The 27,295-nt window shown below is 38.7% G+C and overlaps 1 protein-coding gene across 1 annotated transcript in view; it reads right to left on the reverse strand.

Annotated features, from left to right (window-relative positions):
• Positions 1-1,222: 1,222 nt before the first annotated feature.
• SYCP1 (synaptonemal complex protein 1) overlaps positions 1,223-27,295 on the reverse strand; it is a 180,756-nt gene continuing 154,683 nt past the window's right edge. Inside the window, exons 28-33 of the mRNA XM_049880007.1 lie at positions 21,496-21,555; positions 18,037-18,216; positions 15,495-15,581; positions 8,459-8,602; positions 1,536-1,625; positions 1,223-1,434 (exon numbers count right to left, since the gene is read on the reverse strand). Of these exons, the coding sequence (XP_049735964.1) occupies positions 1,297-1,434; positions 1,536-1,625; positions 8,459-8,602; positions 15,495-15,581; positions 18,037-18,216; positions 21,496-21,555 (699 nt within the window). The 3' untranslated portion in view covers positions 1,223-1,296. The remainder of the gene's footprint in view (positions 1,435-1,535; positions 1,626-8,458; positions 8,603-15,494; positions 15,582-18,036; positions 18,217-21,495; positions 21,556-27,295) is intronic.

The raw sequence follows: 27,295 nt of genomic DNA on the forward strand, positions 1-27,295 counted from the left end.
GGAATCATCGAAAAAGAGGAAGACCCTCAATGAGACGGACTGACATCGTGGTTGCAACAACGGGCTCAAGCATAACTGTGATTGTGAGGATGGCACAGGACCGGGCAGTGTTTCATTTTGTTGTAAATAGGGTCACTATGTGTTGGAACCTGCTCAACAGCACCTAACAGCAACAATATACTACTTTTTACTTATATATATTATTTATTGTCTATGTGACTCACAGAAACCCTGGGGGTGTAGTGGTTAAGTGCTACAGCTGCTAACCAAACAGTTGGCAGCTCAAATCTGCCAGGTGCTCCTTGGAAGCTCTACAGGGCAGTTCTACTCTGTCCTATAGGGTGGCTACGAGTCGGAATCAACTCGATGGCACTGGGTTTGGTTTTTTTTGGTATGTGACTCACTGGAATGTAAGCTCCTGGAAAACACAGGCTCTATTCTTCTGTTTTGTTCACTGCTATATCCGCTGTATTTAGAACTCTGCCTGACTCTTACTACCCACTCAACACGTATTTTATAAATAAATGACGTCTTTCAAGAAGTCATGCTGGGGAGACCTTATTTCCTGCAACTAAAAAACATCTGTCAATTTGATAAATAAAAAGAATAATCAGAGCTGCTTCAAAAGTGTCAGATTCCACTAAAATGTTCTCAAGATTTGAAAAAGGAGTAATATTGTCAATCTACAAAGATTAGCTGTTTAAGGGACAGGAGCTAGTTGAACAGACATGGGGAATACTGGGTGGAGAGGAGGAGTGTGCTGTCTTATTAGGGGGACAGCCGCTAGGAGAACATAGCAAGGTGTGTATAACTTTCTGTATGACAGACAGACTTGATTTGTAAACTTTCACTTAAAGCACAATAAAGGGAAGAAATCTATAAAGATCAGCTGTTTAGATGGCTTCAAAGAATCAATAAGATGCAATTAATTACACTCAAAATAGTTTAATAGTAAGAATAAAGAGTAAATCTCAATAATGTGGTCTTAGCATTCAAAGACTAACTTTGCAAATTTGAAAACTTAGCAAATACACTTTTCAAGAATACAAGAAAAGGTAACAACAAAATGTAATGATCTATCTGAATACACTTACAGTTTTTCAGGTAACATGTACTTATTTCACATTTAGGCCAAAATATAAAAATATAAATTAAAAAAAAAACCAAATTATTCATGTAAATGAAAAAAAAAAACTCAATTTCCAGAAAAATTTGGCTCTTTGGAAAATAAGAATTAAAAAAATTAACTATAAATTTTATGTTGTTAGGCTCCTTAATCACACTGATTTTCTGAAACTAAACAAATAGCTTTTCTGCTTCCTTTAGCTTTTTTTTCCTATCCATTTTAGCAATTGCAGCCCAACGGTCCTCTGGCATCTTTCGCATAGCTCCAAACTTCACTGCGGATCCAGCGGTTGTTAGAGATGATGGGGTCTGAATACAAAACAAAACACAATAAAGTCTTAATATGTTTAATTAAAAAAAGAAAGTCCAGCTTTGAAAATTTGCTTTCTGAAATAAAATCGAAAAACTACCTGTTTTGGTGTTGTAACACGAAGTTGAGAAATTGGTGGATGATTATTTTTGCACAGGTTTTTAAACGTCTCTTCCTCTGAAACCATGCTCTTGGAGAAAGACACAGAAAAGTATAATTTGGGGAATACCATCATTAATATTATATCATTAAAATTCTGGCTACATATCAGATATGAAGAGAAGGAAAAGAAAGAGGGAGGAGGAACAAAGGAGAAAGAAGAAAAAAGTAGGAGAAAAAAGATGACAATGATGACAAAGAATTCTGCAATCTGCCAAGCAAGGACCTAGATCTTGATTCTATTTTATTCACGAAAATTTAACTCCTATAGCCAAGAAAATTACAAAAATGACCAAAAGCTTCAAGGGACTATGAAATGGATTTTTAGTTTTTTAGTTTTTAGTTTAACAATTGTGGAATTCTATAATACCAAAATTTGTTTATTGTGTTGTAAAGTTTAAAAAAGTAAATAAAATCATTCTAAGATCAGCTAAGAAATTGGCCTAAACTCACACTGCTAAAAAAATAGCAGGGAGTTTAAGCCCTTGGATGTTTGACTCAAAAGCCCTGGCCCTACCCATGCAAAACCAATGGCCAACATCGTTTTCAATTCAGAGAGGCTGCAAACATTCCCCTTGAGAACAGGAAAAAGACAAGGATGCCCTTTTATCACCACTCCTATTTAACACTGTGTTGGAAGTCTTAGCTAGAGCAATAACGCAAGAAACAGAAATAAAGGGCATCCAAATTGGTAATGAAGAAGTTAAACTCTCCCTATATGCAGATGATATGATACTATACTCAGAAAATCCACAAGACTCCACCATAAAACTACAGGAACTAATAGAAAGATTCAACAGACCAGCAGAATACAAGAGAAACATACAAAAACCAGTTGGATTCCTATACACCAATAACGAGAACGATGAAGGGGAAATCAGGAAAACAATACCATTTACAAAAACCCACTGCTGTTGAGTCGATAGCCCCTAAAAAAGTAAAATACTTGGGAATAAATCTAACCGGGGATGTAAACCCATCCACCTATGGTCACCTGATCTCCGACAAGGGCCCAAAGTCCATCAAACGGGGAAAAAACGGTCTTTTAAACAAATGGTGCTGGCAAAACTGGATGTCCATCTGCAGAAAAATGAAACAGGACCCACATCTCACACCATAAACAAAAAATAACTCAAAGTGGATCAAAGGCCTAAATATAAAGCCAAAAACTATGAAATTCCTAGAAGAAAAAATAGGATCAATGCTAGAGGCCCTAATACACAGCATTAACAGGATACCAATCACAACCAACAACACACAAACTCCAGAGGATAAGCTAGATTAACTGGGGTCTTCTAAAAATTAAACACTTAAACGCTCATCAAAAAACTTTACCAAAAGAGTAAAAAGAGAACCTACAGACTGGGAAAAAATGTTTGGCTATTATAAATCAGACAAAGGTCTAATCTCTAAAATGCACAAGAAAATCCCATACCTCTACAACAAAAAGACAAATAATCCAGTTAAAAAATGGGTAAGGGAAACAGACACTTCCCCAAAGAAGATATTCAAGGGGCCAACATACACATGAGGAAATGCTCACAATCTCTAGCCACCAGAAAAATGCAAATCAAAACCACAATGAGATACCATCTCACCCCTGGGATTACTGGCACGATCAATAAAACAGTAAACAACAAATGCTGGAGAGGCTGCAGGGAGATCAGAACTCTGATGCACTACTGGTGGGAATGCAAAATGATACAACCATTTTGGAAAATGATATGGTACTTCCTTAGGAAGCTGGAAATAAAAATACCATATGTTCCAGCAACCCCACTCCTAGGAATATATCCTAGAGAAATAAGAGTCATCACACGAATAGATATATGTACACCCATGTTCACTGCAGCACTGTTCACAATAGCAAAAAGATGGAAACAATCTAGATGACCATCAACAGATGAATGGATAATCAAACCACGGGACATACACACGATGGAGTACTACACAATACTAAAGAACATCAATGTATCTGTGAAGCATCACATAACATGCATGCATCTGGAGGACATTATGCTCAGTGAAGCATGCCAATCACAAAAGGTCAAATATTGTAGGAGACCACTACTGTAAAAACTCATGAGAAGGTTTACATACAAAAAGAAACAATCTTTGATGGTTACAAGGGTGGGGAGGGGTGGGGATGGAAAAACACTTAATAGACAATAGATAAGCGGTAACTTTTGATGAAGGGTAATACTGGGGAAGCCAGCATACCCTGTACAAGGCAGGGCCATGGCAGCTCCACTGACAGACCCAAACTCCCTGAGGGACCAAACTGCTGGGCTCAGGGCTGAGGGGACCACGGTCTCAGGGATCATCTAGCTCAATTGGTATAACAGAGTTTATAAAGAAAATGTTCTACATTCTACTCGGTGAGTAGCGTCTGGGGTCTTAAAAGCCTGTGAGCAGCCGTCTAGGATACTCTACTGGTCTCACACCTTCGGAAACAAGGAATAAGGAAGAAAACTAAAGACACAAGGGAAAGATTAGTCCAAAGGACTAATGGATCAGATCTACCATGGCCTCCACCAGACTGAGTCCAGTATAATGAGATGGTGCCAGGCTACTACCACTGACTGCTCTGACAGGGATCACAATAGAAGGTCCCGGACAGAGCTGGAGAAAAATGTAGTACAAAATTCTAACTCAAAAAGAAAGACCAGACTTACCGGTCTGACAGAGACTGGAGAAACCCTGAGAGTATGGACCCTGGACACCCTTTCAGCTCAGTAATAAGGCCACCCCTGAGGTTCACCCTTCAGCCAAAGACTGAACAGCCCCATGGAACAAAGCAAGACTAAGGGGGCACACCAAACCTGGGGTGGGAAATGGAAAGTAGCAGGCAACAGGAAAGCTGGTAATAGAGAACCTAGGGTTGAAAAGGGAGAGTGTTGACATGTCGTGGGGTTGTTAACCAATGTCTTAAAGCAATGTGTGTACTAACTGTTTGATAAGAAAGTATTTAGTTCTGTAAACCTTCATCTAAAGTTCAACTGAAAAAAACAAGAATTAAAAATAAAAAAAATCCCTACCTCTTTCTACTAATTCTCATTATATTTTCCTATACCTGGACTTCAGTTTAAATTGGTAGTTATTAGGAATAGTGATAACATGGGTTATGCAGCAGGCAGTCTGTGTTCAAATTTTGGCTCCGTGCCTTACTAGCTGCCATGGATTGAATTATGCCCTCCAAAAGTGTGTGTACCAATTGGGCTCTGGCATGATTCCCAGTATTGTGTGATTTTCCTGTTTCCTGCCTCTGTGATGTTGGTGAGGGAGGATGGGCAGCAGTTGTGTTACTGAGGCAGGACTCAACCTACAGGACTGGATTTGTCTTGAGGCAATCTCTTGAGATATAAAACACAGACGCAAGCAGAGAGACAAGGGGACCTCATACCACCAAGAAAGAAGCCCCAGGAGCAGAGCTCATACTTTAGACCCATTGGTCCTTCAGAAGAAACTCCTAGTCCAGGGGAAGATTGACGAGAAAGACCTTCATCCAGAGCCAACAGAGAGCCTTCCTCTGGAGCTGACGCCCTGAATTTGGACTTCTAGCCTACCAGACTGTGAGAAAATAAATTTCTCTCTGTTAAAACCATCTGCTTGTAGTACTTCCATTATAGCAGCACTAGATAACCAAGACAGAATTTGGTACCAGGAGTGGGGTGCTGCTTTAACCAAACCCACTGCCATCGAGTCGATTCAGACTCATAGTGACCCTATAGGACAGAGTAGAACTGCCCCGTAGAGTTTCCAAGGAGCACCTGGTGGATTCAAACTGCCAGCCTTTTGGTTAGCAGCCGTAGCACTTAACCATTATGCCACTAGGGTTCTAACAGATACCTAAAATGTGGAAGTGGTTTTGAAACTGTGAATGGATAGAGTTGCAACAGTGGCAGAGGACAAGCACAGCAGAGAACCTGCAGGGGCAGAGAAGCAGCAACAGCAGACAACCAGCAGCAGCAGAACAAGGAGACCAGTGTGAGATGGCGCTGGAGCTGACCCACGAAGAGAGCTGAGTGCCTGTGTGCAGGAGGCTTCCCGGCGGAGTACAGTGCCTCTAGGTACTTATCAGTGGAGCTACAGAGCTTTGGAACACTTGTCACAGCTGGGCAGATGTGGGCATGAGGCCCAAGGAGACGAGAGGCCAAGAAACCAGGAAGCAGAAGCTGAGGAGGCAAAGAACACAAGAAGCCTGAGCTGCCTCTGTCCAAAAGGTATGGCCATGACCTCAGGGGTTTCAAAGGGCAGAGCCATGGCCTCTGATGTTTCTAAGGGTGGAGTTGCCACTCAGATGGAAGAGAATGGTGCACCTAAAGCCGAGGGAGCAGAGTTGCTGTCCCAGTGGGCCTGGAAGGCAGAGCTGAAGCCCAGGGCCGAGAGGCCTCCACTCATAATCTGAAAAGTGTGGCCAATACCTAGAATCTGGAGGGAAGGGCCATTGTGTCAATTGTCTCAGAGAACAGAAGATTATTTTCAAAGCTTTGAGGGCTAATATAACGTATTCTGCTGACTTGTTTGGTGCCTGTTATCCCTTCTTTTCCTCCAGTTTCGCACATTTTTAATGGGAAATGTCTAGCTTGGGCCTGTTCTGCCAATGTACTCTTGGAAGCAGATAATCTGTATTCTAGATTTCACAGATGAAGAGGAATTTTTGGATTTGGGACTTGGAGTTAAGACCTTTGCTATGATGTGATAAAATGAATATGTTTTGCATGTTGCAAAGTGTGATTTTTGGGGGGCCAAAGGGTAGAATGTCATGGATTGAATTATGTCCCCCCAAAAATATGTGTATCAATTGGGCTGGGCCATGATTCCAGGTATTGTGTGATTTTCCTGTATGTTGTGTAAATCCTGCCTCTATGATGTTAATGAGCAAGGATGGGCAGCAGTTGTGTTAGTGAGACAGGACTCAACCTACAGGACTGGACTGTGTCTTGAGGTAGTCTCTTGAGATATAAAAGACAAAAGCAAGCAGAGAGACAGGGGGACCTGATACCACTAAGAAAGAAGCACCAGGAGCTGAGTCTGTCCTTTAGACCTGGGGTTCCTGCAAAAGAAGCTCCTAGTCCAGGGGAAGATGCATGAAAAAGACCTTCATCCAGAGCCAACAGAGAGAGCCTTTTCCTGGAAGTGATGCCCTAAATTTGGACTTCTAGCCTACTAGACTATGAGAAACTAAATTTCTCTTTGTTAAAGCCATCCACTTGTGGTATTCCTGTTACAGCAGCACTAGATGACCAAGACACTAGCTATGTGATATTGGACAAGGTACCTGTATGACTCAGTTTACTCATTTGTAAAACAGAGATAACAGCGTTGTCTATATTGCTACACCATGCAATTGTTATAACATATAAAAAATCTACGTAAAGTAGGGCCCTGAACTGGTTTTAAACAGATCAATCATGGCCAACTGAAACAAGGCAGGGCTTCCAACTGGTTTAAAGCAGTTCAGTCATGGCAGAGGGAAACAAGGGCAGCGTATATGTTGCATAGCAACCAGATTTCTTGTGCATTAGCTTTTGACCCAAGTGGGAAACAGGCAGTGGTGCCCCACTCAAAGATGGTGCAGTGGCTTTGAATGTGTGTCACTCTCCACAGCCCTGCCAATAATCCAATCTCCTGCATTAGGCTCCTGAAAGCTTTCTGTTCTGCGAGATTGGACTATCGGCTCCCGAAAATTTCCTGATGTGGGAGACTGGATTATTGGCAGGACTATGGACAGCAACACACATTCAAAGCAGCACAGTGGCCACCACCTTTTGACTTGGGTCAAAAGGCAACGCACAAGAGATTTGGTTGCTATGCAGTGCATACGCTGCCTTTGTTTCCCTCAGTCATGACTGAACTGCTTCAAACTGGTTCAAAGCCCTGCCTTGTTTCCTTCAGCCATGACTGGACCATTTAGAACCACTCCAAAGCCCTGGCGTAAAGTGATTAGAACAGTGCCTGGCACACAGTTTTAATTACTAAAATGTTAATCATTATCTATATAACAGGGGTACTGGAGAAAAAGCTCTATAAGTTACCTTCAATAATTAGGGTTTTAAGACTTCAACTACTCATTATTCCAGAAGAAATAAAAATAGAGAGCCCCAAAGCAGTGGGGAAACTTGAAGGATCTTCGAAGAGTGAGATTAATAAACGAAATGGCTTTAGCTGGAATTTTTTAAGTAATTTTGGTGCATTATTCCATTTAGTATGTTGAGTTTATTTATAAATTAAATGAATCTAGTAGAATCTCAATAATTCATCATTATGACTTCATAAAATACTTGTATGTGCGAATACACTCATGGTAGATTAATTACTGATACAAAGTATTAGGGGAGACAGCATTCTTAAACATGCTATCCTTAATGCATTCACTTTTTTAAGAGTGATAGAAATGTTAAAGTTTTCAATCAATATGTTGACACAGATACCAACTAATAAGTGATGCAAATTAAAGGAACATGTATAATACACAAAATAAAGAGGGCCCAGAAGAATAGAGTTGGTTGTAGCAAGATAAAAAATATTCACCTTAGCTTTTTTAAAGAAACAAAAAAAGAAAAGAAAATATGGTAAGATTTTCTTTAACATGCAGCTTGAAAACAAGGCAATGATCACTCATCTCATATGCCAATTATGTTATAGCTAGTATTTTCAAAATGCCATGTTTTCTGAAATTTGGGGGCAAATTATTTCAACTCTAATTTCTTTAAAATGCTGCAAAAGCACAAGGCTCTGTGTTATAGTAGAGTTCCCATGTATTTCGGTACTTCAATGATGGTTACCATGTCCATCTATTATACATATACATTAAGAAATAACGTAAACAAATAATAAATGTCACTTATTTGCAATTTTTACCAAAAGATCAGTTGTTTCTGAACTATCTGAATTAATATCGAATTCAAAGACCATTTTTCTCTTTTTATTACTCTCTTCGGTCAGTAAATTCTGGTTTTCCTTTGGGTGTATTTTTACTTTTGTTGGTGTCTTCACAGTATATGCCTACCAAAAAGAAAAACAATTTATTACACATCAAATAAAATGTATATCGTAAAAAAGAACTTAATAGACCATTTCAAGGAAATTTGAGGCTTTAGCAATTAAGAAATCTCCATTATTAGTAGCATGTATATGAGACAGAATTTTTGGATAAGAATTTAGTCCAGATGTTTTCAATACTAGAAATTTTAGAGATTTCCTCAAAAAATTTACAATAGTAAACTCTCTGTCCTTCTCTTCAACTTAATGAAGAAAGTGCATCAGAGAGAGTGAAGACTACACCTTCAGCACTCAACAAAATTAAGAGGGACTTTAATTTTTTTAATCAGACTAAGAACAAAGAAACGAGTGAGCTTTGCTCTATCTACAGAAATCCTCACTGCCTTATGAAAAAACATATTTCCTTATTTTCAGTTGGTAAAGTAACTCATATTGACTTAATATTTGGTAACTTGTATTATTCTGTAATTTTTGTAGTTAAAAATTATCTTTAAAAAGTAACATCAGTGATATGAGCAAAAATGGCAGAGTAAGGATCTCCAAAAACTCATCTCTCCATTAAAGCAATAAAAATTATGTTAAAAATTATCAGAATCAACTTTTCAGAACTCTAGAAATTAACCAAAGGCTTGGAGAGAGTTTATTAGAGAAGCACAGCTTAATTTCAGTTAAGAACAGGAAACTTTACGGTGTTTTAACTTTCCTTAGTCCTATCTCCAGCTCTCCAACAGGTTTGATAGAAAAGCCTATATTCCCAGTCAGCCTCAGAGTCACCAGAGGAAGTAGGACTGCACTGGAGATCTTTCAAAGCCTTATTCCCAGAGAACTGTCATTATTTGCCCTGTCTCTTGGTTGGTTCCCCAGAAGACCCTACTTACAATGTTATCTGTATTTGACTCAACTTGAACTCACTCACTTCAAAAAGCACTTCTCTGGGGATGGGAGAAGAGGAGCATTTGTTGAAAACACCTACAGACAAATGTCGTAACTTTGCAGCTGCTTGAATCAGTGATTCACAGTTCAGGCAAACAATGTTGCTGTTAGTTAACACTGAGTTGATTCTGACTCATGGTGACCCAATGTATGCAGAGTAGAACTGCTTCACAGGGTTTTTTATAAGGCTATGGCCTTGAAGAAGCAGATCACCAGGTCTGTCTTCTTGGTAGCCTCTGAGTGAGTTTCAACCACCATTCTTTCAGCTAGTAGTTGAACATTAAACCATCTGTATAACCCAGGGACTCCAGAGGCAAACAACAGACTAAAAAGCTTAAAAGGAAATTTGGTAAATAAGATGTCCATAAATAACCCAGTGCCGTCGAGTCCACAGGGACTTTGAAAAAGTCCACAGGGACTTTGAAAAGCTCTGACATTTCTAGAAATATAGAAGGCCATATGTATGTATAGGGCTGTTTCAAGCTCAGGAAAGACTTCAGAAGCTCCAAGTTCTCACCTCTGGCTGACCTTACGCATTTGCACAGGCAGAAATTGAAGGCTAAGGTAGAGTTGTCAAGTGTCTGGCTGAGCACTGATGTTGTATTCCAACACACACATACACCCTCTCAGTAAAAACTGGGAGATTTAGTGGTTCCGGGCATTTAAGGAAATCCCTGTCCCAACATTAGCTGAACACTAAGCTAATCAAATAGAGAGTTTTGTGGCGCTCACACACAAAAAAAAAATACAGAAAAATGACTAAACAGACAATAGTAGCAACAAAAAGCAGCAACAAAAATAAACCATACAGAGAAGGGAGATTCTGATTTCCGGAGTTGCCACATTATAGTATACAAAATGTCCAGTTTTCAACAAAAAATTATGAGACAGTGAAACAAGTATACCCCATGTATACACAGGTTAAAAAAAAAGCCATTACTAGAAACTATCTTTGATGAAGCCTAGACATTGAACTTATTAAAGAAAGGTTTTAAATCAGCTATTTTAAGTATGTGCAAAGAACTAAAGGGTTAGCAGTTTGAATCCACCAGGTGCTCCTTGGAAACTCTATGGGGGCAGTTCTACTCTGTCCTATAGCGTCGCTATGAGTCAGAATCGACTAGACAGCACTGGATTTGGCTTTGGGTATTTTAAGTATGTGCAAACAACTAAAGAAAACCATGCCTAAAGAAGTAAAGTATGAAAATGACATTTCACTAACTACAGTATCAATAAAGAGATTGGATTTACAAAAAAAGAATCAAGTACAAATTCTTGGGTTGAAATGTACAATAACTGAAATGAAAAATTCACTAGATGGGCTCAACAGCAAATTTGAGCAAGAAGAAGAAAAAACTGGCAAGCCTGAAGATAGGTCAGTTGAGATTTTCTGGTCTGAGAAACAGGAAGAAAATAGAATAATAATAGATGAACATAACCTCAGAGACTTCTGAGACATCATTAAGTACACCAATATACACATTAGGAGAGCCCCAGAAAGAATGAAGAGAAAGGGTAGAGAGGATATTTGAAGAAATAATGGCTGAAAACATCCCAAATTGGATAAAAAAAACATGAATATATACATTCAAGAAGCTCAACAAACCTCAACTAGAATAAACTCAAAGAGATCCAGACCTAGACACATCATAATAAAATTGTAGAAAGCCAATGACAAAAGGAATCTTAAAAGTAACAAATGAGAAGCAACTCCTCAAGTACAAAGGACCCTCAATAATATAATTACAGCTGATTTCTCATCAGCAACCAGGGAAGACAGAGGCTTAATCAAAGTGCTAAAGGAAAAAAGCTATCAAACATGGATTCTATACCCAGCAAAACTATCCTTCAAAAAAATGAAGAATTGAAGATATTTCCAGATAAACAAAAACTGAGAGAACTCATCACTAGCAAACCTTTCCTACAAGAAATAGAGTCCTTCAGCATGAAATGAAAAGACATTAGACAGTAATTCAAATCATATGAAGAAAGATGGAGCACAATATAGGTAAATATAATATACAGCACAAATGTACTTTTCTTTGTAACTCTTATCTGATTTAAAACACAAATGCATAAAGCAATAATTATAATACTGTGTTGATGAGCTTATAATAGGCTTATAATGCATAAATCTATAGTTTGTATGACAGTAACAGGAAAAAAGAGGGGAGAGGCAATGAAGCTATATTAGAGCAGTTTTCTTTACTATTTAAATGACATTGACATTATTCCAAACTAGACTGTTTTAATTTAACGATGTTAACTGCAATCCTCAAGGCAATCACTAAGAAAATAAAGTATAGTAAAATAAACAAGGGAATTAAAACTGTGTATTAGAAAATATCTGTTGAAGATGAAGAAGGCAGCAATGGCGGGACAGAGGGAAAAAAAGATATATCAAAAACAAATAGCAAAATGGCAAATGTAAATTTTACCTTATCAGTAATTACACTGAATATAGGTGGATTAAACACTCTAATATAAAGGCAGAGATTGGTAGAATGAATTTTTCAAAAAATGATCTAACAATATGTAGTCCACAAGAGAAACACTTAGATTCATTGACACGCATAGGTTAAAAGTAAAAGAATGAAAAAGATATTTCATGCAAACAGGAAAAATGAGGGGGGGAGGAGTGCCTACTAATATCAGTCAAAATAGACTTTAAGACAAAAATTGTGACTACAGATAAAGGACATTTATTAAGGATAACACGATCAATCCGTCAAGAAGATATGACCATTATAAACATGTGAACCTAGCAACCAAATAACAACAAAAAAAACAAAACCATTGCCATTGAGTCGATTCTGACACATACTGGCCCTATAGGACAGAGCAGAACTGCCTCTCCCAGACGGTATCTAAAGAGCAGCTTGTAGATTCAAATTGCCAACCTTTTGGTTAGCAGCTGAACACTTAACCGCTGTGCCACCAGGGCTCCAAACCTAACAACATAGCCCCGGAACACCTAAAGCAAAAACTAGTAAAATAAAATGGACAATTCAACAATAACATATGGAGACTTCAATACCCAACTTTCAACAATGGGTAGAACAGAGGCGGGGCCGAGATGGCAGAGTAGTTAGACACTTCTGGTGATCCCTCTTACAACAAAAACCCGAAAAAACAAGCAAAACGATTGTATTTATAAGCTAGGAGCCTTGAACATCAAAGGCAAAGTCAGACAGCAGACTGAGCAGCAGGGGGAGAGACAGACGGTTCAGAAGACAGACCTGAATCACCAGTAACCCTCAGGCACCATTCCCGGGAGCGACTGCTGCGGGCTGGTGGTAGCGTTTGGCTGCCGTTTCCTCAAGGAGAACCAGCGAACTGCACAGCCTACTCACACCTCCAGAACCAGAGAATAATGGCGCTCTTGGCAAAAGCTAAGTACTTGCATATATTTTACCACACCACCAGCCCCCAAGCTGGTTTCAGTGGCTGTTGATTTCTCTGTGGCTGAGACAGGTTCTGCTAAGCATTCTGAGCTATCCTCCCAGCCTTGTAGAAGGAATAAATTCACAACTGGGGGAAAAGATAATCTGCCACCTCCACTAACCTGTGGAGCTCAGGACAGAAGTGGCTCTTTTCCAGGCATAAATGGTCCATGGACTTTGAATACCCTTCCCCTCTGCATGAATCTCTGCAGGCCTATTTCAGGAGAACAGGTCCTTGTTGGCAAACTGCAACTGTTTCAGCCGTGCGGTGGAGAGGTGGGTGTTTGATGTTTGACGCCACTTTGTCTATTAAACAGGGATTCACCTACCCACATCAGGGGCCTAAGGACTGGTGGCTCCACTCAGGTCACCCAGACGCCTGTGACAGGGGTCTAAGGATAACTGGTACCTCCCAGTCTTTACAACCGAAAGCACTGGGTGCCCATGGTCCATCTGCAGAACACACCCACCTGTGTGCTCTAGGGAACAGGGACGCACTTTCCTCACAGACACCTGGGGGAAGATTGTCAGCCTCCTGCCTTGTTCAGAGTGTGACCCCCTGCTGCAACCAGATACCAGTACCTACACCAGTCACCCCTGCCCCTCTAAGCCTGTAGGACAGATCCTGTACCACACACTTGATGATCAGCTACCTGGACACCTGAGCTGAATCCATACAAGTGAATGGACTCCTAGGCTGATATACCTGATAACAGCTCTAACCACCTGCTGACAGGATGTTAGAGCTTCAGTGGTGAAAATAATCAAGCTAGCTCACTCAAGCAACCTATCTGCGCATATCGAAATAAAACAAAGCAAAAATCTAGGATACAGTAAGCAAACATAAAATAAATTAACAACTTACAGATGGCTCGGAGACAAGAGTCAATATCAAATCACATAAAGAAGCAGACCGTGATCGCTTCAACAAACTCTCAGAACAAAGAATCAAGGCATCTTCTGGATGAATGCGCCCTCCTGGGATTATTGGATGTATAATACAAAAGATTAACATACAAGAACTCTTTAAGACATCAGGAATGAGATGAGAAAGGAGATCAGGCAATATGCAGAACAAGCCAAGGAACACACAGATAAAGCAGCTGAAGAAATTAAAAAGGTTATTCAAGAATATAATGAAAAATTTAATAGGATGCAAGAAACCACAGAGAGACAGCAATCAGAAATTCGGAAGATTAACAATACAATTACAGAATTAGACAACTCAATAGAAAGTCAGAGGTGCAGAATTGACCAAGTGGAAGGCAGAATTGATGAGATTGAAGATAAAGCACTTGGCACCAATATATTTGAAGAAAAATCAGATAAAAGAATTAAAAAAATGAATACACCCTAAGAATCATGTGGGACTCTATCAAAAGAAATAACCTAAGAGTGTTTGGAGTACCAGAACAGGGAAGGATAAGAGAAAATACAGAGAGAATTATTGAAGAATTGTTGGCAGAAAACTTCCCTGATATCATGAAAGATGAGAAGATACCTATTCAAGACACTCATCGAACTCCACATAAGATAGATCTTAAAAAAAAAGTCACCAAGACATATTATAATCAAACTTGCCAAAACCAAAGACAGAGAATTTTAAGAGCAGCGAGGGATAAATGAAAAGCCACCTACAAAGGAGAGTCAATAAGAATAAGCTCGGACTATTTGGCAGAAACTATGAGGCAAGAAGGCTATGGGATGACTTATATAAAGCACTGAAGGAAAAAACTTGCCAGGCAAGAATCATATATCCAGCAAAACTGTCTCTCAAATATGAAGGTGAAATTAGGACATTTTCAGATAAATGGAAGTTTAGGGAATTTGTAAAAACCAAACCAAAACCACAAGATATATTAAAGGGAGTTCTCTGGTTAGCAAATCAATAACATCAGATATCAATCCAAGACTAGAACACTGGACAGAGCAATCAGATGTCAACCCAGATAGGGAACTCACAAAAATGAAATTAAGATTAAAAAATGCTCAAAACAATGGGTAGAACAACTACACCAAAGATCAACAAGGAAACAAGACATGAACAACACTATAAACCTAGTAGCTATAACAGACATTTATAAAAAAAAATCCACTCAACAACAGCAGACATGAACACTATAAACCTAGTAGCTATAACAGACATTTATTAAAAAAGCCACTCAACATCAGCAGAATACATATTCTTCTCAAGTGCATAAGTAACATTCTCTAGGATAAACCATGGTTGGCTATGATTTTCAACCACAATGGAATTAGAAATCAATAATAGAGGAAATTTGGAAATTCACAAATATATGGAAATGACACACTCCTAAATAACCAATGGATTGCAGAAGAAATCAAAAAGGAAATTAGAAAATACTTTGAGATGAATGAAAAAAAAAAATGCAATATACCAAAACTTATGGGATGCAGCGAAATCAGTGCTTAGTGGGAAATTCATAGCTGTAAATACCTATATTAAAAAATAAGGTCAGTGTACAAAATGGAAACTCACAAAAAAAGACTAGACTTACTGGTCTGATGGAGAATGGAGAAACCCCAAGGGTATGGCCTGGTGACAACCTTTTAATTCTGTACTGAAGACACTCCTGTGGTTCACCCTTCAGCCAAAGATTAGACAGGCCCATAAAAAAAAAAAAACAATAATACATATAGCTCAACCACGTATACGAGACTAAACAGGCACACCAACCCAGGGGGTAAAAACAAGAAAGCAGGAGGGGACAGGAAAGCCATAGGAATGAAAATGGGGAACCCAAAATCAAGAAGGGGAGAATGTCGACACACCATAGGGTTGGCAACCAATGTCACAAAACAATATGTGTATTAATTGTTTAACAAGAAACTAATTATCTCTGTGGACCTTCACCTAAAGCACAATAAACGAATATTTTTTAAAAAAATAAGATCAAGACTAAAGAGGCACGCCCATTAAACACAACACAGTACTCCACACTCGATTCTGAAACAGAAAAAGGACATTAATGGAAAAACTGTTAAGTCCAAAGTAAGTCTGGAGTTTAATAATCATGTATCAGTGTAACTTCCTTAAAAAAAAAAAAAAAACCCATTGCTGTCAAGTCACTTCTGACTCATACAACCCAACAGGACAGAGCATAAGTGCCCCATAGGGTTTCCAAGGCTGTAACTCTTACAGAAGCAGACTGTCACATCTTTCTCTTACAGAGCAGTTGGTGGGTTCAAACCCCTAACATTTCAGTTAGTAGTCAAGAGTTTAATCACTACACCACTACGGCTCCTGTAAGTTTCTTAGTTTTCACAAATGTACTAAGGTAATGTAAGATGTAATGTGGGCCTTTTCTGCATGGCAGAGAGGCCAGCTCAGAAGGCAGAGGTCTGTTTGCACAACAAAGAGGCCTACTAGCAGCAGAGAGCAGCTGAGAGAGCTGTCCTAGTTGAAAACTGTCCTGACTGATGAACTGTCCTATTTCTGAGTTGTATCCTGTTACCTCCATATTGACCCTGGTCCTGAGTTATAGCCTGTTTCTTCCCTAATAAGCCTGTGAGTTCTGTGTGGCCATTGCAACAAATCACCGAATCCAACAGAGAGTGCTGTAGGGGGAATGCCTGGTGTCAGAAATGATGAAAAAGTTGGAGACTGGATATGTATGTCAGAAATCCACCTCACAGAAGCTTTGTACTAGTCCAGATTCCTATCCCTCAGAAATTTTAGCAATTCCTTATACCGCATCTAAAATATCTACACATTTTTCTTACATATATTTCAATAAGCAAGATTATATTTTAATAAGAGATTATTCATACTCCAAATAATATGAGGAGCTCAGCTGAAACAGTGGTTAAAGCGCTTGACTGCTAACCCACTAGCCACCCCGTGGGAGAAAGATGTGGCAGTCTGCTTCCGTAAATACTTACAGCCTTGAAAACTCTATGAGACAGTTATCTGTCACATGGGGTCACAAGTCAAAATTGACTTGACGGCAACAAGAACAAATATACATAACTAATTCTATATAAATGCCTAAGTTATACAATTTACTAATTTTTATAATTTCCATGAGATAGATAATATTATCTATATGAAAGGATATGAGTGGGACTATTCCTTTTGCTCTGGGATTGTGAACCAGCCACAAAGCTGGGAGAAAAGGGGCTACTAACACGTATCCCCAAGAGCAACCTATGATTGAGACCAGATCCTCCTCTAAGGATTACTACAGGTGAAAGAACAAGCTCTATAATCACCAAACACCTTTCTCCTTCCCAGTTGTTTCAAGGAAACTGAGAGGAAAAGGCATGAAATTTCAGTTTAATGGGATGGAGACAGGTTGAGGCACTCTTTCCCTCAACTCCCAAGAAAAGTAAAGAGGAAACTCCAAGAATATTCTTACAGAGGCTAGGAGCGCCTTCAAGAAGAGGAGACCGGCACCTCATTCCCTAGTTGACTATGAACGTAGGCAACAGAGTTGCTTATATGTTCTGGCTGAGCAGAGGAAAAGGAAATTAGAGAGAAATGGATGGCAGAGAGGAGAGAGGAGGCAAAAGCAGAGCATCTCACACTGCCATTTCGCATGGCAAGGCTGTGACTCCTGGATTAAATGGGCATTGTAGAAAATAACCTAAGACTAAGACACCAGGCTAGTGCAACCTACACCAAGAAAGGTGGCTACTAATTAATAAAAGTCTACAGAAGCAAGATGATATGGGGTAAACAGCAGGGAGAGGTAAGTGGGGGTGATACTGGAAAAAGTCAAATCAGAACCAGATTTCCCACATCAGGGACCTATACATTAGTGAACGACCTGCAAGTTTAGACGAGCAAGATTGCGGGCAAATGCGGGCAGTGATTTAAAGAAAAAAAAAGATGCAACAATTTCATACTGATACCACAATCAATTTGAACTTTCAAGAAACTAGCTTTGTGTGTATGTGTGCGTGCATATTAAGTATACTGAGGAATGGAAATCAGGAGTCTAAATACCCTAATTAATTTTTTAAACTAATACTAGAAATGTCTTGTTTAAACCAAAAAAATAAAAAGGCACTGCTACCGTGGATATGTTAGCAACCAACCTTTGGTAATGGTGTAGATGAAGTACTTTTGGCAGATGTCCACAAGTAGTCTTTTTTATCTTTGGATTTACCATGGTCAGCTGATGTGACAGTTCTAGATATATTTTGTGAAGAAGCTGCTTTAGAATCAAATTTCCGATGACTTGTTTCAGGTGTTTCCAATAGAGACGTCTGTGTTTTCTGCATTGAACAACAAAAGTGAATTAAATCACCATTAAATGTCATTCTAATCATTTGTTTCTTTAATTAAAGTGCATCAGCTGGTAGAAATAACACTGAAGTAAACTAGAATTTACTCAGAAATTTATCATTAATTGGATAAGATTAAATAAATTACATTTATCCTCTTTGTCCCTTTTCCGCAAAGACATAAGATGAAAATGGTATCTACTCTTCTCTGTCTTCACGGAGTTGCTGTGAAAACAAAGGATGTATCTCAACTCTTGATATGACTAAAAGTTGAGGATTCTCTAAAGAGAAATCTCTATTCCTGGTGGTAAAAAGCCTTAAAGGTGGTTGAACATACCCTGCAATTACCAATAGCCCAGAAACCAGAGGACAATTAATTTTCATTTCCATTCATCCTCTCTCTCATGAATTCATACTTTTAGTCTACTATAAAATACCAGCATTTTACTTATCCACAAAAAAAAAAATTTTTTTTTTTTTTTTTTTTAACCAGTCTTACCCCCATCCCCTCCCCTCCAAAAGTGGAAAAAACTAGGACTATAAAGAACTAGAGGAATTTTCAGGAAAAATTGAGAAACAGATATTTGCTTCAATTGTGAAAGTAAACAAATTGCAAATTTACTCTAAACACTTAGACATTATTTCAACAAAGTTTCCTCAGGTCACCTTCTCGCTACTGCTGTATACAGCTGTCTTTAGCACCTGACCTAGATTTCTAGTAAAAGCTATAACAGTTGCTTTAGTAGGATCCTGCATGAAACCCATGCTCATCACTTTCTATTTTATCACTTCTTTCAGTCACCACGGGAAACCCTGGTGCCGTAGTGGTTAAGAGCAATGATTGCTAATGAAAAGGTCAACAGTTCGAATTCACCAGGCTATCCTTGGAAACCCTATGGGGCATTCTTGAATTGGAACTGAGAAGACAGCAAGGAGTTTTCACTCAACACCATCTCTCTGAAGATAATCATGGCAATCACAAGAGAGAATGAAGTACAAAAAAAAGGGCTACAAAGACAATATCATCACAAATTTGATGGTTTAATTTTCAGTGAGTTTAAATTAGGATGGCATAGAGTGCAGGATTAAGAGGCAACTATTTTTTTTTATACCATAAAAACAATGGACTAGGAGCCAAGTTATATGTTCCTTTCTCCTGGATCTTTCACTATCTTGCATGATGATTTGAAGCAAATCACCAACTACCTAAGGGCTTAAATTTATACATCTCTAAAATCAAGGGGTTAAATGAGATGATTTGTAAGTTTCTTGCTCAGTTCTAGTCATCTGTCATTTCATAATCCTTTTTCTAGCAGGTGGGAATTGTGGCGCCATTTTTTCAGAGTTGCATTTCTGTATTCTTTTTCCTACATTTCTATATCTGCTCTCCGGAGTCATCAGAGTCACACACACACATCCCACCACCTTCAAAATGTAACTGCTTTCATGGACAAGTTTTCCTTCCTGAGAATGACAATTTAGAGTCACGGCACCATCATGTGGCCATGTCTTGGAGATGACATTTGCCTGATTGCCTAAAAGAAAACACACTCTATTCTAAAATACTGAAATATCCCTTTTCATAATACATCAGGAAAATGTACTTTCCTATAAGTTACATTATTTTCTGGAAGTTACACTTCAACTGATGCGTGTATACAGAACACTCACAATTTTCTCTGTTGTATTTTTTTAAAACAAACAAATCTGGTACTTGCTTTACAAATACTATTTCATCTAATCCTCATAACAAATTTAGGAGATGGGTACTGTTATTATACAATTATAGATGAGGAAACTCAGGCATTGAGAAGTAACTTGCCCTAAATCAGAAATCCTATTGGAAAATCTGATGATGAGTAAGGATGGTGATATTTCAATAGTTTTGGCAATAAAGTATAGCAAATAAAAGCGTAGCTAATTTTTTAATCATTTATTTTATCATTTTCCCATTATTTTCAACATATGTACCCAGGACCCCATATAAAATAAAACATTATTAATCTACTTAATAAGATATAATTACTGAAATTATACATAACTCAAAATAACTAAGAATATGTGATACATACTTTCATGACATGAACACATTCTATATTTAGAAAAGAATATTGGAGTTTAACCCATTTATTTTCATCAGACACTAAGACTATAACTAGCTCTGCTGGCTAATTGTATTATGACAATAATTTCTCCAAAAATAATGTGCTCAATCAACTATCTACTATAGTGTCTGGATATATGAGACATCTAATATTCATTTAGAGATTCAATCTTTCCTTCTTCTTCTTTGAACCCAAACTTGATAAAATTGTAACATTTTCTATACCTTATAACTGAACTGTCTCCTGACTATTCTGATTGTAATTTCCATTCTAATTGTAACCAAAGCAATACCTGTTTCCTGTGGGAACTTAGGAGACTATGCCACTGTGTATGAAGAGTACACTTAATTATTTTAACCAAAAATTCCAATCAAAATTGTTCTATAACAATCCTAGACTGCCAAATGGGTTAGATGGTGAGGGATACTCTTCTTCCCAGTACCTGGTACATCATTTTCATGTGAAAAGAGCACTATCAGAGCAACATTTCTAACTTCTCTCTGTTTCCTTAGTGGAGGAACAATGATTTAAAGTAGTTCATGAATTTAGAAGGAGAAACTGGGCATATATAGTTCAGCCTCTTCCTTCCTTTTCCTGTTGGGAATCAGAGGAAGCACACTCCTGCTCCTTTATGCCATAGGTTTTACAAAGGCAGGTCATCAAGTGGGTAGGCCTGTCCCAGTCCTGTTCTGCCTGTGACAGAGTAGGTAAATCTGTTTAATTTGGCACTTCAGGATTAGTAAATTCTCTTGCTACAGATATAAGCCAGATTTTCCAATATTAGTTACCTAATCTAAAAGATAGGGAAGAAAACATGTAATTTATCAGGTCCCTTCACAACTCAACATTAGACATAATCTAAATACAAGCACTAGAATTTTTAAGAAAAATATTGGAAATTGCTCAAGAAACACTGAAGCACCTAATTTAAGATAATACTATAAACAGATTAGGGAGAGTGACAAAATCTTCCCTCTAAATTTCCAAATAACAAATGCTTTAAGATTTTTAACTAATGTCTTTTCATTAATAAATGGCAAGAAACAATTTAAGAAGTGAAATATTTAGAATGTTCTTTTCCCACGTATGAATAAAAATTATTTCTAAGCAGATGTTAAAAATATTGGTTGTAAAGAAAACTATGAGAATTATATGCAACTCTTACCTTGTCTCTTTTGTCTTTGAGAATAACTGTGTTTTCTTTTCCCTCTCTTTTGAGTTTTTCCTATTAAAAATACAAAAGAACATATAACATAAATCATTACTATTGTCACAAATGAATATTCATATTATCAAAGTAATAGTAATTATAAAAAAAATTTTTTTTATTAAAACAAAACAAGAAGACTGACCATTAAATCTTATAAATTAATGGGAAAAAAATTATTTCCTTTCTACCAAGGTATGTTACTTGGTTTCGATTATCTTTATGATTACTCTGATCTTTCAAAAAATTTTTTTTTCTCTAGTGTGTATTTGTGGAATGTTGAGTAACTCTTAAAACTATGAATCTCAACTTTCTCACTTACAAAATGAAGTGGATAGATCAGATTATTGGGTAAGAGGGACACACAGCTAAACTATTCAAAAAGAGTTACAAAGAGGTCTAAAATATTATGGCCCATTAGAGGTAGAGTTCACTTTGTTTCTGAGTGTTTAGAAAAGGTGCATTTTAGTTGGACCTTGAATAATGAACATTTTCAACATGAGATAAACAGGGGGGTAAGGAGTAAAAATAAAGAAAAATCTGAGAAGCAAAGATAATCATATGACTAAATACATAAAAGTATAAAATATTTAGTAAATAACACATCCCTAGTTAGTTTTTTTTTTTTTAGTTAGTAGGGTGTATGTACGAAAGTAGGATGTCTGGCCTACTGAAAAGAATACATAGTATGCCTGTGATAGGACACTCATCTGTGAAACAGAATTGCTATAATCCCACAGTAAACCCTTTGCCATCAAGTTGATTCCAACTTCATAGCAACTTCATGTGTGTCACAGAAGTGTGCTTCATAGGATTTTCAGCTGCTGAAATTTCAGAAGTAGATAACCAAGCCTTTCTTGCAAGACACCTCAACATAGAGTCAAACCTCCGCAACTTTTCAGTTAGCAGCCAAGCGCCTTAACCATTTGCACCACCCAGAGACTCCATTATAGCCCCAGGAATCCTGAAAGGTCTTAGAGAAGGAAAAGCCTCCCAGTTAGCAGAATTTTAGGCAGTCAAATTTTCCTTGCCTAAGCCAATATCTATCCTCTCTGAACGCTTTATTTATACCATAGTACCTCCCCCACAGTGTTGCTACTGACAGAGAATTCACTTCACCATGAAAGCAGCAGGCAGTAAGCTGATGTAATAGTATTCACTGTTCTTATTATGTATACTATCATCCACTAATGGTTGATCTTCAACTCTAGGGACTACTGGGGTCTACTCCCAGGGGCTGGAGTGCTCTTTCTCAAATATATTCTCTAAACTAGCAATACTGCATTGACTCTCTTACAGGTAGGGTGTATCTTGCTTACTAGAGTTACAGGAGGGAGAAAACAACTCTCACAACCGCTCTGTCTCTACAACTCTTGACTTTTTGCTTGTCTGGAGATCTTAGTACAGTATGTTCTGATATAACACGTTTCTGAGGTATGAATTAGCTCATACACAAATACGTATCCTTGGTGGTGGCTAACTGATTGTCTTAGTCATCTAGTACAGCCATAACAGAAATACCACAAGTGGATGGTTTTAACATAGAGAAATTTATTTTCTCACAGTCTAGTAGGTTACAAGTCTAAATTCAGGGTGTCAGCTCCAGGGGAAGGCTTTCTCTCTCTGTTGGCTCTGGGGGAAGGTCTTTGTCCTCAATCTTCCCCTGGCTGAGGAGCTTCTCAGGTGCAGGGATCCTGTGTCCAAAGGACGCACTGTGCTCCTGATGCTGCTTTCTTGGTGGTATGAGGTCCCCAACTCTCTGCTTGCTTCCTTTTCATTTCTTAAGAGATAAAAGGTGGTGCAGGCCACACTCCAGGGAAACTCCCTTTACACTGGATCAGGGAGGTGACCTGAGTAAGGGTAGTATTACAATCCCACCCTAATCCTCTTAACATGATGTACAATCACAAAATGGAGGACAACCACACAATGCTGGGAATCATGGCCCAACCCAGGTGACCCATATTTTGGCGGGGACACAATTCAATCCACGACAGTGATTATGAGTTTTTTAAGACCAAAAGACATGAACAGCCCACCGGGGTCCCTATTTAATCTGAATAACCAAAATATTCTAGTTCTGTAAACACAGGATTGACTTGAGCCACCACAGTAGAAAATGGCAGCCCTGTATCCAGACTTCAGACTTAAATTAATTCCCAAATGAATAAAAAGGAAGCCTAATACTCATGTGGAAGAATTCTGCAATAATATCATAAATACATATTGCATCTTTCCTACTATCTTCTGCACTGGGAAGATAAATACTAATAGACTTTTAAGGAATTGGATTCTAACCTAATACCAATTCTTGAGGACCCATAATGTTACTATTACTCACTAGTGAGAGCTCAGGCTTATTAATGTCAGGTGATAAATAGATTTTAATTCAAGTCCACCTCATGGTGAGCCCAAGATGTTATTCTGTAGATTCTGAGTATACAGTTGGAATAGATAAACTCAGTAACAGCATAATCCCTATATTGGTTCTGACCCACAGAATGAGTTACGGTTGGAAGGACCAACTGGAAAACTTTGAAACTGTGCCTCCATATTGAGATAGTGAAGAAACAAATACCACATCCCTCCGCAGAGACTAAGGCCCCATCAAACCATGAAAGATGTAAGGAAGGTGATTTATCACCTATTTTAATTGGCACCTAAGACTGTCATCCAGTTCCTTGTACCAATGGACTTATCTGTAAACATGGAGGTTGTCATATTGACTAGGAGCAAAACTGAGAGCTGAGGAAAAAATGTTGCATATAAAGGATAAGCTGAATCTATAAAAATATAAAGTTCAAGTTAAACAGATATAGATATCATGATTAAAGGGCAGACTATAGACATATCCATTGCTTACATTAAAAAAGAAGAGCCCAAATCAATAACCTAATTTTATACCTTGAAAAAACCTGAAAAGGCAGAGCAAACTAAACCCAAAGCAACCAATAGGAAGAAAATAATAAAGATTGGAGCATAGATAAACAAAACAGAGAACAGAAAAACAACAGAGAAAATGGACAAAACCAAAACTTGGTTCTTTGAGATCAACAAAATTGACAAACCCCTAGCTAGGCTGACAAAGAAAAAGAGAGAGGGCACTACTAAATAAAATCAGAAATGAAAGCGGCGATATTACTGCAAACCTTAAGAAATTAAAAGGATTATAAGAGAATACTATGAAAAACTGTATGATCACAAATTAAATAACCTAGATGAAACAGATACATTCCTAGAAACATTTAAAATGCCTAAATTGGAGAGGCAGAGCAAACATGGTGCTACAGACAGAAGCACCATGTCGTCCCTCTGCAGCAAAGACCCAAAAAACCAAGTAAGACAGATACAAACATCAATCCTGGAACCCTAAGCATCAAATGAAGGAATAAAGAACTTGATCAAGCACCCAGCTGAATACGAAACTGAGACAGAAAAGAAGATGAGAAGAGTTATCAAGTGGAGGTCTCCTACTAGCTAATGCAGCAAGGATTTACCATCTTGGACTACAGCCACCAGGGAGTGTGGACAGGGAGTACGGGAAGGCAACTTCGCAGAGCACCCAACAGGAGACAGAGTGCCCAGTAACCACGGACACATGCTTTGCCACCTCCTACCCATCTTTCCTCTACATAGCCTTCACCGCTTTCCAATAGGCCACATTTGCTCCACTGGAGAGGCAACAGTTTACTGCCACCAGGGTCCATGCCTCCCCCACCAGCCAGCCCCTTCAGAGCCATTTTTTTGATACTGTTTTTTGGCTTTTATCCTGCTTCTCTCTCTCCCTCTTTGCTTTCCTTTCTCCGGACTGGCTAGCCCTGTGGGCCATCCTCTCCATTTCCTGAGGGGCTGCAAGTTTTTGGTTTGTTGCTTTGTTCTTTTTTTTTTTCTCTCTCTTTCTTCTCTCTCCTTTCTTTCCTCCCACCTGCCCAGCCTTGTGCACCACCCCCACTCTTTCTTGGGGGGCTGTGCTGTACCACTTGGCTGGAGAGTCACTGCACGCAGCCATTCCTGGTCTGCACCACCATTACTGACCAATTCCCTCAATGCCACTTTATTTTTGGTTTTTGTTTATTTTTCTTTTTTGTTGGTGTGTTGTTTCTTCTCTCTCTCTCCCTTCCTTCCTCTTTTCCTTTCTCCCACCCACCTAACCCTGTGTACTGCCCCATCTTGTTGGTGGGCTGTGCTGTACTACTTGGATGGAAAGCCTCTGGCACACAGCCTACCCAGGTCTGTGCCACCCCACAGATCAGCTCCCTCAGTACCATATTTTTTGTTTTTCTTTATCTTTCCCCATCTCCCTTTTCCTTCTACCTCCCACTAGGCCCTATACTGCCTCCACCCCTTCCTGACTGGCTGTGCCAAGCCACCTGGCATGAGAGACATCAACTTGCCACCACCCAATTCTGCCCACCCCCAAGAGCCAGCTCACCCACATTTTTTTTTAATTGTAGTTGTTTTCATTTTTAATCTTTTAGTTCGTTCATTGGTTGGTTGGTTTCTTCTCCCTGGAGTAGTTCACAATTGGAGTAGTTGGTACCTCTTTCCTTTCCTTTCTCCTGTCTACCCAGTATCTGCTCTGCCAAAGCCCCTTTGCAACAGACTGAACCACACCACTTGGCTGGAGAGCCAGTGGCACACAGCCATGCCAGGTCTTCCCAACCCTAAACCACTAAATTCTATCGTGCAGCCACTTTATTATTTTTCTTCCTTAATTTTTTCTAGTTTTTTTTTCCTTTTGTTTCTCTCTCTTCTTTCACCCACCCACTTAGCTCAGAACATCATATCTTCTCCTTTCACTCCTTCCTATCTGCATCATGTGCTGAATGCTGTGCCCCTGAGAACCACCAATGTGCTCCCCTGGACCCACCCTGCACTTCTCCCTGGCCCATTCTGTCAGCCCTAGTTCATGTCAGAAACTACCTATCCCTGTTCCTCCACTGCTGACTGACCAGCCCTGCCCACCCGGAAGAGGTAGTGAGAATTATCATGTCCACAGGTGGACAAGCAACAAAACATGCCTAGCCCATATTCCAAGACATAACCAAATTAAACAAAAAAAGCAGGATGAATCAATCAAATCTACAATCGATAAGTGAAGAAAATAATTCCTGAATGTCCTGGAAAAAGCAAACAATATCAAAACATATGAAAAAAACAGCAGAGGTTAGCTCCAGAAAGCAATCAAAATAAGATATTTTTTTGATGACCTTCGGTAGAAGAAAAGGCACTGCAACTACCTGATACAGAATTCAGAACTCTAATATACAGGGTTCTCCAACAGATGAAGGACAATGCAGACAAAAATAAGGAAAAAATAGACAAAACTGTGGAAAATACAGATAGAATCAGTGAAGAATTCAGGAGAATAAAACAGGAAGAAATGTCAAAATGAATAAACAACCAGAAATCACACAAAAACAGCCATTAGAAATCCAAAAGATAACAAGATTTCAGAAATTAACAGTGGAACAGAAGGTTTTAGGAGCAGATTTGAGACAATGGAAGACAGCATCAATGAACCTGAAGACAAATCAATAAATACCACTTTGCTGAGGGAAAAATAAAAGAATGAAGAAACCTTGAAAACAATGTGGGATACAATCCAAAGCAAAAATTTGCATGTGATCAGAGTTCCAGAACAGGGGGAACCAACCTAAAACAGAGAGGATCACCGAAGATTTGCTGACAGAAAATTTCCCCAATGTCACGAAAGAAGAAAAGCCAACCACCTACGATGCTCGACGAACCTCATATA

This window comes from Elephas maximus, chromosome 3, assembly GCF_024166365.1.
Source record: "Elephas maximus indicus isolate mEleMax1 chromosome 3, mEleMax1 primary haplotype, whole genome shotgun sequence".
Taxonomy (NCBI): Eukaryota; Metazoa; Chordata; class Mammalia; order Proboscidea; family Elephantidae; genus Elephas; species Elephas maximus.